The 15359-nt window shown below is 40.0% G+C and overlaps 2 protein-coding genes across 2 annotated transcripts; both read left to right on the top strand.

Moving 5' to 3' along the window:
- The first annotated feature begins 10 nt into the window (after positions 1-10).
- Positions 11-4970, top strand: usp16 (ubiquitin specific peptidase 16). The gene is made up of 18 exons (XM_062561242.1): positions 11-187; positions 338-432; positions 551-747; positions 838-941; positions 1038-1150; positions 1239-1459; positions 1564-1659; positions 1760-1890; positions 2002-2089; positions 2557-2638; positions 2771-2862; positions 2946-2999; positions 3088-3255; positions 3383-4046; positions 4122-4216; positions 4391-4477; positions 4592-4739; positions 4831-4970. Exons 2-18 carry the CDS (start codon positions 372-374, stop codon positions 4950-4952), a joined length of 2523 nt encoding a protein of 840 aa, XP_062417226.1. The 5' UTR covers positions 11-187; positions 338-371; the 3' UTR covers positions 4953-4970.
- A 400-nt stretch (positions 4971-5370) lies between these two features.
- On the top strand, positions 5371-10873 carry LOC119211088 (transcription regulator protein BACH2-like). Its single transcript, XM_037461739.2, has 5 exons — positions 5371-5490; positions 6737-6993; positions 7578-8732; positions 8816-9022; positions 9708-10873. Exons 2-5 carry the CDS (start codon positions 6754-6756, stop codon positions 10083-10085), a joined length of 1980 nt encoding a protein of 659 aa, XP_037317636.2. The 5' UTR covers positions 5371-5490; positions 6737-6753; the 3' UTR covers positions 10086-10873.
- The last annotated feature ends 4486 nt before the right edge of the window (positions 10874-15359 follow it).

Here is a 15359-nt window from a genome sequence, read left to right as displayed (position 1 = left end):
CCTCTTTCGTTTGCGTGTGTCAGCTGGAATCTTTCGGCTGATTCTGCCAAACCAGCCCAGTTTTTTCTTGCGAAATTGAAAATTACTGGACCCTTTTTCTCTTCTTTGCGGATGAGATAATTAATCCATTCAAAGTTAAAAAGCAAAAACCTGCAATTTGTGAACGTTGTAGGCTGCGTTTCTGACAGTAAGTGGACTGAACCCCAAGGATAGTCATTGATTTAACGTTAAACAATGTTACATTACTTGTTGTTATCTTCTCGCAGTGCATATAGTGGCACTGATTTGTGATTATGATTACATCAAACTAGAGTTGACTGTTGTGTCTGATTTACAGGAATTTTTCTAATTGTGTTTAACGTTTGGTGAAAATGGGAAAGAAAAGGGGGAAGGACAAGAGCTCCAGAGAAGAAGATGAAATTGACCTGGCAGGTAAAGAATATTTCAGACACTAGGCAAATATACAATATGAAATAATGTGTTACCATCTTGATGACATATGACAACCTGTTAAATGCTTTCGGGTTATGTGTGTTTCATATCGTCATAGGTCCATCCTGCAGGCATATAAAAAAGGGAACAGACCAAACTCTTTTAAAAAAACTCTCTGGGAATTCCAATTGGACAAGTTGTCAGCATTGTAAGCATGAAGAAAATAAAGAAAATATCAGCACCACAGTGCCACAAAACTCAGAAGAGGAACAGGAAACAATACCCATATGGATGTGCTTGAAATGTGGCCATATTGTGAGTTTATTTAACCCATTTATCATCAAGAATCTTAAAGTGCATGTGCAAAGTGATTGTTTGCTAAATAGCCAGGTGCATTTCTACCAGGGATGTGGACAAAACTCAAAGAACCAGCATGCCCTTAAACATTATGAGACTCCTCGGTCAGATCCACATTGCCTGGTAATCAGTTTGGACAACTGGAGTGTCTGGTGAGTATAATGCTGTGGTTGGTCAATCACAGGGGCATACGTTGTGTTTGTATTGAGAAGTACTCTGTTTGTATTAATGTTTTTCCAAACATGCAGGTGTTACATTTGTGATGATGAAGTCCATTACTCTGGAACCGGACATTTGGCTCAGCTGGTGACCAACATACAAAAGCAAACTTCTGTTGATCCCATCAAGAGACCACAGAGCAGTGAGCCAGTCTATTTATTCATTTATTTTTGTCAATCTGTATCAGTGGAATTCTTGACTGTATCACCATGTTGTGTTTGGCTATTTAGGAGTAAAGGAAGGAGACCACCTGTTGGCCGTTGATCAGAAGACAGTGACTGTAAATGCAGAGAAGAGTGAGGACATTGAAAACAAGGGCCATCAAAAGAAAAACAAGAAAGAGAGTGTTGGGATATCAAACAAGTCTGGCTCACCTGAAGACAATGGAGGTGTTTCTGTAAAGGGGCTGAGCAACCTGGGAAACACATGTTTCTTTAATGCAGTCATTCAGGTAAGAAGGTGCTTTATAGGGTACCAGTCTTGAAATTAAACTGAGAAGTTGTGTGAATAATAGTTATTATGGTTATTGCTAATTGCTGTCATTATGTTTTCCAGAATCTTTCTCAAACACACATCTTAAGACACACTCTCAACAAAGTGACAGAAGAGAATATTAGTCTTAACATCAAGCCCGTTTCTTCCTCTGATCTGGTGGGTTGACATTTGTTTTCAAATGGTTGTGTTAACTGTAAAGATACTGTCTAATTTACACTGTTTATTACTAAAAGACTTGTGTTTACTCTATGTACAGGCGCCTATTTTAACGCAGTTAGGCCAGCCTGGATCCCTGACCTTGGCGATGTGTCACCTACTCAATGAGATTCAGGAATCAAAGAAGGGTGTGGTAACGCCGAGGGAGTTGTTTACACAAGTTTGTAAAAAGTGAGTGCGACTACGAGCTGAAGTAGAGCTCGGTCTTAAGATGTGCTTAAAATATTAACAAAATCCTAGCTTTACTGCAGTGTTGTTAGTTGTCTCTTCTCATTTCTTCAGGGCTGCCAGGTTCAAAGGATTTCAGCAGCAAGATAGCCAGGAGCTGCTGCGCTACCTTCTGGATGGGATGCGAGCGGAGGAGAGCAGAGTATGCATTACGTTTTTAAAGGGATCTCTCATTGGAAAAAATGTACAATTTGAGTGTGACATGGATGTATTGACTAAAGAACAGTACTGCATTGAATACATTGCTTGTGAACCAGATGATATGTATTGCAATGTGCACTTATTATGTATTCACAGATTACTTATTTCATGCTTATTGTTAACACGTCATTCAGATTATTTTAGTCAATGACCAGTTATATGGGAAGTCCAAAGACGTGCTGCTAAATAGCACTTGTTCCCTCGGACCGTAGGAATACTTTGCTCTCCCAGAAAGGTTGTCCAATAGGTTGGTTCATTTTCAGAGCCGAGGTTTTATACGAATGCAAAAGTGTTAAAAAGTAGAAATGCTAAAGTTTATCCAAACATTTTGTACACACTAACGTCCTGCCTTGCTTATGAAAGGTTATTTTTAGGATTTACATCTAAAGATTGTCTTTGTATCTACAGAGAGTAAGCTCAGGGATCAGTGAAGCATTGAAAGAATCTAGAAATGGCGCAGATGGAGAGCAGCTGAAAACACTAATGAAAGGTAAGAACCTGGGCTATACATTAAACTCCAATCTTTTAGGCTAATTTGGGCGAACTAATTAGTACTGTACAATACACAATTGGTACAACTAATTGCTAAATGGGCCATCTTACAAAGAAGTTCTGATTTCAGAATACGAAAAAAATGGATGTCCCAAAAACTTTGTCGACCAAGTTTTTGGTGGGGAAATGACCAGCACTGTAATGTGTCAGCAGTGTAAAACGGTATGTATTTTGGAGAAAATGCAGGCTAATTTCTTAGTATTATATCGACGTCAACCTGAATGGCTGCTACTTTGAACTTACAGGTGTCTGTAGTCACAGAGATGTTTTTGGACCTTTCCCTTCCTGTTTCTGATGAGGTAAAGATTGTTATTTTGTCGAGCAACTACTTATTTATGTTTTATTTGGTTTGCGCACTTGTAACTCTCTTGTGAACACATCTTGCAGGCATACAGAAAGAAGAACCAGAAAAAAGCAGTTCAGAGCACCAGTGAGTCGAGCCAGGATGAGAGAAACAGCCCTGCTTTGACAAACGGGAATAGTGACCTTCCCTCCGGGTCCGGCAGCAAGTACCAGCAGAAGAAGGCAAAGAAACAGGCAAAGAAGCAGGCAAAGGTACCTACCTAATTGTAGACGGATGGAGTTTCTCTTCTCCTTATTTTTCAATTTGAATAGACGTGTGTTGAATAATTGTGCAGAATGAACAAAAAAGTTGGTATCTTTTCCTTTTCTTGTCTTATAGCATCAAAAGAGGCAGCAAAAAATGGAGGACAAAGTCACTTTGGACAATCTCTCCTCTCCGAGCCAGACAGAGAGTGAACAGACCGATGCTACTGCAGATGCAAAGGACGGGGAAAATGCTGACAATGCAACCGATGAAGAAGCCTCACTCAGTGAGGGCAGTCCTGCACAAATCAGTGGGCCTGAACAGGACCTGCAGAACCTGAATCCGGTCCAGGATACGGACAAAGAGGAAGACGTGGATTCAGTTATCGATTGCGACTCATCGGTCAGCAACCGTTTTACTGTCCTTTCAGATGAGCAGCCTTCAAAGGACACCGTTTCAGACGATGACAAAATATCTGAAATGGATCTGGAAAGGGAAGAAGATGACACACAGCTGGTGAGTGATATGGAGAACGTAGCCCTGGATGACACCCACTTGGAAGAATCGAATGCTGTGGATACAGCAATGGAGAGTGAAGATGAGTCACTGGGGGCAAAGGAGTACACTGTAGTGACTCAGGACCCTGAGCTGGCTTTCTGCACATTGGCTACCAGAACAGCCCCGGAGAAACAGGAGTGTTCAGTCCAGTCATGCCTTTTTCACTTCACTGAAGTGGAAACCCTCACGCAGAACAACAGCCTGCTGTGTGTCACTTGCACAAACAAAGACAAAGTTGGAGGTAAGTGAAACTTATTGTTTTTTGCAGTACAGTATCACAAATTTATATCTTTTTTTAGCACTTGTTTGTGCTTAGGATCCAAGAAGAATGTCTACACTGATGCCTTGAAGCAAATGCTGATCTCTTCGCCCCCACCAGTGCTTACCCTTCATTTGAAAAGGTTTCAACAGGTAAAACCTTTTGAAGATCATTTCAGAACATGTACACCTGTCAACTAAGCTGTTGTTATTCACCCAAATGTGAACCACTTTTTAAAGAGAATGACACCTTCTTTAGTTTTTTCTTTTTTGTCTTTCAAAATGCTGTGAAACATCCTTTAATCATCTGTTTTTGTTTTCCTCTAGAATGGATACAGTATTTGCAAGGTGAACAGACATGTCAGTTTCCCCCTGATACTGGATCTAGCTCCCTTCTGTGTGGTTAAATGTGAGGTAAATATTAGGATTGACAGCTTTAATTAATTATCAACACACTTGGAGACCAATTTGTAAATTTCTTTTGGTTTAATTGTGGTCAAAGTATTAATACAAGTTGTTTCCAAACAGAACTTGACCGAGGGAGATACTCAGGTTTTGTACAGTTTGTATGGCATCGTAGAGCACAGCGGAACAATGAGGTCAGGTCATTACACAGCATATGTGAAAGCACGATCTGAGTGCCATAAACCCTCATCTAACGGATTCATAGCTGAAGGTAGGTGTACTTTGCCGTAACGATCAATAGAATAATAACTTAATCCTAAAGTTTTTATGTAACCCTCCACTAACTTGTCACTTCTCCTCAGGACCTGAAGCGCCACCCAGAGGATACTGGTTCCATATCAGTGACACAAGTGTTCAACCTGTGAGTGAGAGTAAAGTCCAGGGTTGCCAAGCCTACCTCCTCTTCTATGAAAGAATCCTCTGATGGACTCTGCCTCATGACTCAGGAAATCCAACAAGCCAATGCGCTGCTTCTTATAAGGGATCATCAGTTGACCAACCAGATTTGTCAGCCCCCACAACTGGGCTTGCACAAAGTTAAAATCAAAGGGGTTACACAAAGTGTGTCAGGTATCAAAGAGCACCAGCCGATGTTCGCTCACTAAATATTGCAAAGTTGGCAAAGACACTCCGAATGGACCTTTGATTGTGGTGGTCAATTTGTTTGCATTACAATAATCAATTTCTGGAGGCAAATTAATTGTCGGGAGAACACAATTTGTAAAACCTATGTATGTCTATTTTTATCAATGTCATGAAAACAAATCTAAATGAAGTGCTTCAACGTTGGATTTCTAGACTTGTCTCTTCACTCGCACTGCGCATGCGCAGTACGTTGTTCCGTTTTTCTTGCTCCAAGTCGTCACATGACAACATTACGGTCCGTTTCCGGATGTCGAGAAACGTCTCTAACGTACTCAAAACTCATCAATGGCAGTGCTATTATCGAGCTGACATGACAGGTCAGTAAACAATTGACCTTTTTTAGGGGATTTAAAAGTTACTGTTAAGGGATATTTGGGGTTTTAATCACAATAACAGAAATATGCTATCGCCCGGTTGCTAACGTAGCGTAAAGTCCTTCAACCCGTATTGTTGTTTGTAACTTTTAAGTTAAATGATAATGTCATCGGTCGCTAGTAACATGACGGTCTTGTCGTTAATGTGGATATTTTCGTTGCGCCTCTCCTGCGGGCCCTGTTGTGCAACTTGGCTAGAAATGAGTCAGCAACTTGCTGCCCATGTTAAAATGAAATATATCCTGGCTGCTTTAACGTGGATAAGGTTCGGTCAGATAGTTGGCTATAGATCATTTTATAACCCACTGTACAATGGTGAATTCGTTATGTTACTGTATTATATTTTTTATAATTCACGTTCCACTTTACGGGTCATTTCACTGCCTTGTCATACTTTCTGCTGCCCGCAACTAACGATTAAGTATTAACGTGATTGTTGGAATTCTCCAGCTATTAAAACCGTTTAAATATTAAAAAAATCAAGCTCCTTGAGGACATTCCTGCTATGACTGGTCAGCTTTCTACTTCTTATGCCTGAATTAATATAAATCAATAATCATTCATTTTTAACATCGTTTTCCAATGGAGTTAATTTTCAAATCCTCTATAAACTTCTTCAACTTTCACATTTTTCTGTGAGTGGACCAGAGTCAAGATCTGGTTCATTTGTAGTTCGTCCTCATTGCCGCAATATTCACTTTCAGCTTCTTACATTTCTGTATTTTTTGCAATTTTCTGAAATTCATTTCAGCTTTTAGCATTCCAACGCAGGAAATGCACTTTATGCTTATGTAACTTGTTTCTCCCTAGCAAAAAGTAATGTTATTTTGCAGCAGTTTGACGTCATTGTAAAACAACTTTTCAACACATTTTTGTATGTTTTGACTTATTTCGCTAATGCCATTAAGAAGCAGATAAGATTTCTGACTTGAAATCTCCAGCCTCAGTGTGGAGGGTGGAGATGATACAACATCCCATCCCTTACTGAATCCACTGAAACTGCAACTACATTATTATAACATTGTTTTATCTGTGAAGTAATAAGTCAATTTATCCAGTCATATAACAAAATTGTTGCGAATCAGCAGACTGATTCAAGATTAAAAAATCACTGCTGCTTGGAACCCACCTGTGGTCACTTTTGATAATATATGATCGTGTGGCTTTTTGGCTTCCCTCTGTCACACAGGCTGAGCTTTATCCACCATGTCGGTCCAAGCTCCTCGCATGTCAGTGTTCACGTTTCAGTCTGCAGTGCACAGCGCCCATGTTCTCCAGTGTCTGAATGACCAGAGGCAGCAGGATGTTCTGTGTGATGTAACCGTGGTGGTGGAAAACAGGAGTTTCCGGGCCCACTGCTGTGTGTTGGCTTCCTGCAGTGAATACTTTCACAGCAGGATTGCCAATGTCACGGGACAGAATGCCATCATCACCTTGCCCGATGAGGTCGGTATCCTGCTGTTCATCTTAAGGAAATGTGGAAAAATGTTGTGTGCATGAATTTACTGTATTTACAATATACAAGTAATTCCACTTTTTGGGAGAAGGATATCAGTAATTGAGCACACCTATTATACCGCAAGTGACTTTAGACTGAAGTTGAGTGTCAGCACAACATTGATAATGCACTTTGGGCATCCTGATCAATGAAAGGCTCTCACATTGATTTTGTGGCTAAAGGTTGAGAGCTGCAATGCATAGTGAAGTGTGACAACATCCACTTAAAGTTCCTGCGTGTAACCAAATATTCAAAATGTGGAATGATTTTTTTCTTCCCGATGTGCCATGGAAAAATGCAGAGAGTACAAAATCTATTTTGTCTAGCAGTATTTGGTTTTGTGTAACACACTGTTTGCAGTCCTTACAATGTAGCACATGCCTATTTGTCAACCCTGGACTGAAAAATAAGACCTTTGTTAATTTTGAATGGGCGTGTAGTAGCTTTGTACTGTAGCATAAGCTACATATGTCAACATTATGCTGTAAGATATATAGTACCTGAACAATTGTCTGCCTCTTTTTCGTTACAGGTGACCATTGGGGGGTTCGAACCTTTGCTTCAATTTGCCTACACATCAAAGCTACCATTCACCAAAGAAAACATTCATGCCATTCACAGCAGTGCTGAGTATTTAGGATTTCATGATTTGGAGTCTGCATGCTTTGATTTCCTCATCCCAAAGTATTCTGAAGGCAAAAGCACATTGCGAGAGGTCAAGCACAGAGTCTGTTGCCTGAGTCGGGATCCCAGTGCCAGTTTTAGCCCCGGCACAAAAAGCAACCAACCAAAACCATTGGAGTCACACAGCTCAGTGCCTTCAAGAGAGGATGCACCAACAGATTTACCATCACAGTGTCCCTTGAGTCAGACAAACAGCGGGGAGAAACACTTTTGTTTGGAGAATTGTGGGCCCCAGATGACCCCCTTATCTTCAGAGTTAACAAGCACTGTTGTGTGCCCCATGCTGTCTTTGCCATGCCCACAAACAGACAAAGCAGATCACCCCTCACAGTTCTGTGAGACCGATATTTTAGAGATAGATGTGGGTAATCAAAGTGGGTTGAGTTTGGCAGATTGTGGCTTACCCTGTGAGCTGTCAACTCCAGGGGATATGAATCTGCCAGAACTTATTGAGCCAGCAGGCAGAGATGTCAAGCAGACTGTGGAGACGCTCATGGCTGAAACCAACTGTGACCCTGGTTCCTGTCCACTCAACACATCAGGTGCAGATGATTGCCATGCGCCACTAGAGCCAAGTGCGGCTTGCCTTGAATCGAAAATGGAAGGCGATCCGACAGACCCTACACTATCTGCTCTGAGTCCCGAAGAGGAAAACGGGGAGCGAAGCAGCGTGGAGAGGGAGGTAGCTGAGCATCTGGCAAAAGGATTTTGGTCTGACCTATGTCCTTCTCAGGCTCAACCACTCCCTTTAGAGCCAATGGACCAAAACAATCTGGCAAAAGCATCAGATTTTCATTGGCTTAAGCAGTTGGACCTGAGTTCCAATGTAGGAGACTGTCCCTTCTTCAGGGACTTTGGGACAGGGGATGACCCAGCCCCACACACTGACAGCCTGTCCCAGTCAGAGAAGAGCCCTTACATGTCCTCCTCGCTCAACTCTGGGGACGACTCAGACCTGGACACAGATGGGGACACTGAAGCCAACTACAAGAGAGCAGCAGAGGTAATTTGGATTGCCAGCGGGAATTTTTTTTTCATAGTTAAAGATATTAAGTGAAATAAACTCTTAAACGTTGTCCTCTACAGATTCAGCTCCCATTCCCCGTGGAGCAGATCTCAGCCCTGAGCCGGAGTGCCTTTCAGCAGCTTCTGAGACACCACAATTTGACTCAAGAGCAGCTTGAATTCGTCCATCATGTTCGCCGACGAAGCAAAAACCGCGCGGCTGCACAGCGCTGCCGAAAGAGGAAACTAGACAGCATATACCAGCTAGAATGTGAAGTCAAAAGATTAGTACGTTTCCTTTAATATGTGATATTCTTAATATGTTGGCAAACATTATATGATTGAATTGTTTGTCTTTGAAATCACTATTGGCATCTATCAGTGTAAACTGCAGAAATTTTGGCAAAGCCTCCACCCCTCCTTTCACTTGTTCATTTCACATAACAAAAAAGCATTAGAAGTCAGTAATCTAAGTAATTGGAGCAGATATCCAAGAGAACATATCTACTAAAAGGTAATACAAATATAATTGTACTGCTTCAACATCACGTTTAGCTAAAATATGGTCGTAATCTCAGCCAAAATGTGCAATTAACAAACTCAAGTTCAAAGTCTGACTGAGGAGCACAAAAACTTTATAAAACATTATACCACGTTGATGCATTTAATAATTCCTAGGTAGTACTTGGGTGTGAAATCTGTTTTACCTGTGGAAAGTGTAATTGTAAATTGAGGCTTTCAGATTTACCACTGGACTAGATTAAACCTTTACATTTCCGATACTGTAGACTGATGCAGGAACATAAGTGAAAGAGTAAGATGCATTAACAAAGATTGTTACAATCCTGTCTGACTAAACATTAGCTTTGTTCTGTTGAGTGACTCTTTTATTTCACATTTGTTGTTGAAAAGACTGCATGTTATGATAAGGAGTTGAGGAAGTGAAGGTACTCAACTGTCATTCTCCCTACAGAGAAATCAGAAGGAGCGGCTGCTGCACGAGCGAACCGACCTGGAACACAACCTGCAGGAGACGCGGCAGAGTCTGTGCGGTTTATGTAAGAGTGTTAGCCTCGAAGCGGGCTCTGATCAGGACCACTTGCAGCTTCTGGCCAAAGTCTCATCAGACCCCCCCATCCACTCCCCTCCTATTTTGGGTGAAGATGACGAGTCCCATATGCCTTTCAAAATGGTAAGTTCTTCAGAGTGTGACCCGAGGAAGCCACCTGCAGACTCAGTTCAAACTGCTTCAGCTGCTACGGGCCCACAGGCGGAGGAGGCAGTTCCTCCACAGAGCTGCCTCTCCGTGTCTCGGCTCAATGTCTGTCAACACATGGACACCAGCTTATGATTGGACTCAATCGCTCAATACCTGTCTGTATTCCACTGAATATTTTACTGTATGATATTGGAGTCTTAAAGTGGCAAACAGAAATGTCAAATTTCCTTTGCTGTATTTTTAATATGCATTTCACTGTAGTAAACAATCGAATGCTCATAACTTTGACAGATTTTTAAAGCAATTCTCTAAATGTTTCCATTTTGGAATTACGAGGGAGTTCTTGAAATTAAGTTCATTTTTCAAAAGGAAACTTTACCTGACTGAAGATTACCGCTTCAAACATACGCCACATACACACTTACATACATTTATGAAAATATGATGTTTCTTTTATTTTGGACTCATTCATTATATTCATAATTATTGTATTCTATCACCTAATGTATTAACTACCACTGTGCTTTGTCTTTGATTAACTATGCACAGTACTAACATAGTTATTATCTTTTTTTTTTACAGTACAGGACATATATTCTCGGCATCATCCTTTTAATGCCAGTATATAGTGTGAATGAATAACTGTCAGTTTCCCCAGGTGTTTAAAGAATAGTGAAAGTGTTGCATGGGAAGAAATGACCATATGTGATGCAAAACGTGCCTTATGCGGTAGTACAGTATGAATACAGAAAGACAAAAGGCAATCCTTTTATGTTTTTGTCTCAAGCACTGTTGCACATTAATTTACCCGGAGCCCACATTGATGGCCTTCTCTTACATTAAAGTTTGTCTTCGTGTTGAGTATTTTCTATCAAATTCTTTTATGCATTAAAGATTTTAATAAACAACATTTTGTAACATTCTGTGTTGTTGTTTTTTCAACCCAGAATAAGGACACAGTACCAAAGTTTGGCCAATAGATGGAGGTGCAACTCAATGTACCTCATCAGCAAAAGTGAACTTTTAATTTACTCACTAAAACAATATGAATTGTTCCTCCTGTTATTTATCTGCGAGAGGAGATATAATAAGAGAAACAGCACGTATGTCTCGGATGTCAGAATAGTCAGTCATCAATGGAGGGCATGGCATAATCAAAATAACAAAACTTAACAGAAAGTTGGGCCAAAGCTCTAAATGGGTAGCACAAAATGACTGGACTAAGAGGACGAGGTTTTCTAAACTTGTAATGAAAAAAGTTTTCAAGTATAACTGACTGATAGTGGAAATGCCTTTGGGTAATATTACTGCTCGTACTTTGCTGTTTGAAAGGAGCAGGTGTCTGTATTGTGATCTACAGGACTACATGGAATCATTAGGAGGAATATAGATGAGACTGAAGAGTGGAATTTAAAGGGATACTCAGAAAGGACCCACACTGTGCAAAGAGTGACTGGATCAAGACACTCTGCAGACTAGAAATTGGATAAAGTTAAGTGTGCATGGTAGCCATAATCCCTGCAACCCAGAAGTGCCAACCCAGTTAAAAGGCTTAGTGTGTAGACGGAAGGAACAAACCTTCAGAACTAGTCCAGTGGAAAAAATAAAATGCAATATTTAATCCTTTGTATTTCTTATACCATAAATCGTTGGGTTTTTCATTTAAACAATGATATACTGTTTGTGTGGGCTTACATGCTGCCTTCACTGCTGCAGATATTCTTCACTTGCCTATAAATGAGACCACATGTGCAGGTGGTCATATAGAAGTATTGCTACAGATGCTTTTGGTACCAATAGATGGTGGTGTTTAGGCTGGCAGGTTACCTTCTATCACGCTAAAGTGTTGCGCGCACATTAATCAGATAAACAGATAAACAAGAAACAAGGGATTCAGACTAGCATGCCATACAGGCTGGGATTTTTTTCAATGAGCTTTCATGGAAACAATCGTCTTTATCTTATAAAATAAAAAAGGTTTCACGTTTTCTTATATCATTCCTCTTTTTCATCACAGCAGCCCAGTTCTTATGCAGACTTTGAAGAGCATTGTTATTAACACAACAATACACATGTAAACCATTTCAGGTACCAAGGAAACCAAGGAAAGGGTTTAATTGAGCGTGATGGTTACTTATTCACTATGAGCCACCTGTTGTTCTATCTGCTAGTTGTAAATAAGGTACCTTTATTTGTAGAATGAATAGCACTGTAATGCAAACAAATCGACACATCGCTTTCAAAGAACCATGTTCGAGCAGAATACATCACAACATCGTGGTACAACTGAAGATTCATTTTGATTTTGATTGTTTTCTGTGTCTGTAGACCTACTTTATCTAATGGCCTGAGATGGACAATGTGGAAATCAATCCTTGAGGTAAAAACGCAAACCAGGATAACAATTGCTCAAACTTTTTAGGTTGATAGGATTCACAGAGCTCTAAAAAGAAAAGCTTGGATCCTGCTTGGTAAAACTAAACGATTATTAAACAGAACAGCCATTTTACAAAGGCCCTTTTAACATTAAGGAAGCTATTTGTTCAAGATGTTTTTTCTTATTATAACAATTGCCTTGACAATTTTTTGTCCTTTTTTTGCCACTCTGTCCTTTTTTTGCAACTCTAGCACTTTGGGACATTGTGTTCTTGAGCATTTTTACCTCAGGGTAAAAATGGTAATTACACAGGCAACCTTTAAAACTTACTGAAAAACAAAGCCTCAAAAAGTGGTGTTGTGTCTAAGTCAAAAGGATTACATGATGAAATGCCACAGAGACTAGATATCATGACACACATCTGTAGAATATCCTCAAGTAAATGGTTATCACATCTGCCATCACCTTCAAATACCAAATCGTCATGAATTGGAGCGTTTTTTGCCTGAATTACACTCTCAGAAATTAGGATTCTCCCCCAGTTGTTACATCTTTTATTCACGGTTTGGTTTTTGCAGCATTGTAGTGCAAAAAGTCAGATGATCCTCTTTTGCGAGCTACACAGGAAGAGAAACTTGATTTGAGGAGGAAGCAGCTGTACTGCATGGCAAGGTCACAGGCCCATAATCCGCGGCCTCATTCATGCAAGATTAAAAACCTGCTCTGAGTTCTGATTAAGAACGCAGGGTTAGAAGATTAAAGACCAGCAAACAAAATGAAAGCAGTTTAAGTCCAATCCTGGAATTCATCAGAATACCAAAACCTTAAACTGTCATTACAACGTGAGATTAATGCAAAGCCCCCTTGAACTCTGTATCTGTCTTGATATATCTTCCGTGTCAGAGCTTGTATTTCGGTTTTTATCTAAAATCTAGATGAAGATCTCTCACTATTTGTCAGTTCTCTTCCCTCCCTCTTGATTTGTTTCTCTTATTGAAGGGGTTTTCCTATTAATCCAAATGGAATATTGTCCGTGTGAATTGGCTCAGATTACTGTAAATAATATTACCATTTTTTATATGTTTGGTTTGGTCACATAATACATTATCTCTTTTCCAAAAGGATTACATATGTTATATATGTAAGACTGCCCGTTCCCTGTGTTCAGCCATGGCCCTTCTGTGCGGCGGAGTTGGCATTTCCTCCCGTGTTAGTGTGGGGTTTGTTCCTCCCACAGTCCCGAGACATGCATGTCAGGTTAACTGCTCACTGTACATTGCCCGTAGGTGTGATTGTGAATGGTGGTTTGTATCTGTGTGTTAGCCCCGTGATTGACTCCAGGACCACGCCCTCTGCGGAGGATAAGCATTTAAAGGTGATAGCTGGATGGGTTACGTTCATCCCTTTTACCTACTTTTCTCAATAAGTCCATTCATTATCCCCTGAGAGACAGACTACACAGTACACGGGCAGCAGGGATTAGGAAACAGAAGGCAAGGGCAAAAAACAGGGATGAAAAATTAAAACATCTGGAAGTTAGCTTCCTTGCAAAGTTGCTAAAGCAGAGATTAGAGATTAATAATGCTAATAAAATTGACAAACACTATTTAGCATGGCACTCTTTCTGGCCTTTTTCGCTGACCACAGATGAATATCATCATGTCCGTATCAAATTTTTTCATGATACTGACATTAGTAACTAAGCACACAATCAAATTGTTGGAACGTCAGCGAAATATGTACTGCAAGGAAAACATATGTAGATATAAATAGTAGCACTGCAGTGACATCCGAAATGAACTCTTCAATGCTGGAATAATGAGAGGAAATCTATTGCATTTTAGTCTCTGTAACAGGGGTCAAACTTAAAAGTAGGGGTCAAAAGTACACAATAGGTGTATAATACATGAAACAGTAAAGTCCATGACCTTCTTGAAACACAACATGAAGCGTGTAAGCAATTGAGCTGCTGTATCTGAAGGGAGCATTTCCTCCAGAGAACCTTTCATATTTTTATGACATTTTAGAAAATAGAGAATTTGCCAAAAGAGAGTGTCTTATTTGTAAATATTCCCAAATATTTGAGGAAATGTTTCCTTCAGAGGGGGTTCTCGCTAAAGGTTTTCTCAATCTTCAGGTAAAATAGAACCTACAAGGATCAATCCCTGAAGTGTCAGGAAAGCATAAGTCCCTGAGGATTCTTAACGAACTCCCAGAAAGTTTTGAAAAGACCTACAGTGAACCTTCAAGTTACATTTTCTCCAGATAATGTTAAGAAAACATTCAATGAACCCAAATGTTCTCAGAGGGACCCGTATCTTATTACATTCTGCAGTCACTATGAACTTCATTTTGGGGGTAGCACCAAGAAGGGGGCTGTGTCCTATTGACAGAATTATATAAATGAGAACCATAATACTATAATCTCCCACAGAAAGAAAAGAGACCAGGAGGCATTCTAACCCTGACTATCAAGCACCCTGCCCTGCAAACCTCAGATTAAAAAACAGATGGTTCGACATACCATGACAGATTACATTCACACTTGCCTTCTTGTTTTAGAAGTCCTCACCGTATTACTTTTCTGACACTATGTAGGGATCTGACGTCTCTCAGTACAGGAGCTATCATTATCAAAGTACAACTGTTTAACCAGTCATGCAAAAAATTGTGGGAATTCATCAAATGCAAAAACTAACTTTGAAAGCAAAATTTATATTGATTTTTAACTGACTTTGCAATTTAGATTTTCTCATTTTTCTTTTAAGCACTGCAGAAATCATTTTAAAAAGTCGTACAGGGTAGGTTATTTGTGCATTTGATGTTTGCTGGTGTTAATAAAGCAATGGAAACCCAGTACGATTAAATTCCAATGTTGCCTGTATCATTATTGACATCCTTCAAACATTAACAGAACAATTTTCATCCTGCTGATTCAAACCAGTGGAATACCAAAACATGTTGACAAAGGGATTCAAAAGATGACCATTTCACATTGGGTAACTCAGTTGAAGCACTTGTGCTGATTA

Source organism: Pungitius pungitius, chromosome 3 (genome assembly GCF_949316345.1).
Source record: "Pungitius pungitius chromosome 3, fPunPun2.1, whole genome shotgun sequence".
NCBI lineage: Eukaryota > Metazoa > Chordata > Actinopteri > Perciformes > Gasterosteidae > Pungitius > Pungitius pungitius.
The sequence above is the reverse complement of the archived record's forward strand: the minus strand, read 5'-3'. Positions and strand labels throughout refer to the sequence as shown.

What these genes read in the sequence shown, in the direction of transcription:
- LOC119211088 (XM_037461739.2), top strand. Translation starts at nt 6,754, where the DNA reads ATGTCGGTCCAAGCTCCTCGCATGTCAGTGTTCACGTTTCAGTCTGCA. An exon ending in TCATCACCTTGCCCGATGAG is followed by an intron (nt 6,994 to 7,577) that starts GTCGGTATCCTG and finishes TTTTCGTTACAG; the next exon opens with GTGACCATTGGGGGGTTCGA. An exon ending in ACTACAAGAGAGCAGCAGAG is followed by an intron (nt 8,733 to 8,815) that starts GTAATTTGGATT and finishes TGTCCTCTACAG; the next exon opens with ATTCAGCTCCCATTCCCCGT.
- usp16 (XM_062561242.1), top strand. Translation starts at nt 372, where the DNA reads ATGGGAAAGAAAAGGGGGAAGGACAAGAGCTCCAGAGAAGAAGATGAA. An exon ending in TCTTTAATGCAGTCATTCAG is followed by an intron (nt 1,460 to 1,563) that starts GTAAGAAGGTGC and finishes TATGTTTTCCAG; the next exon opens with AATCTTTCTCAAACACACAT. An exon ending in AGGCAAAGAAGCAGGCAAAG is followed by an intron (nt 3,256 to 3,382) that starts GTACCTACCTAA and finishes CTTGTCTTATAG; the next exon opens with CATCAAAAGAGGCAGCAAAA.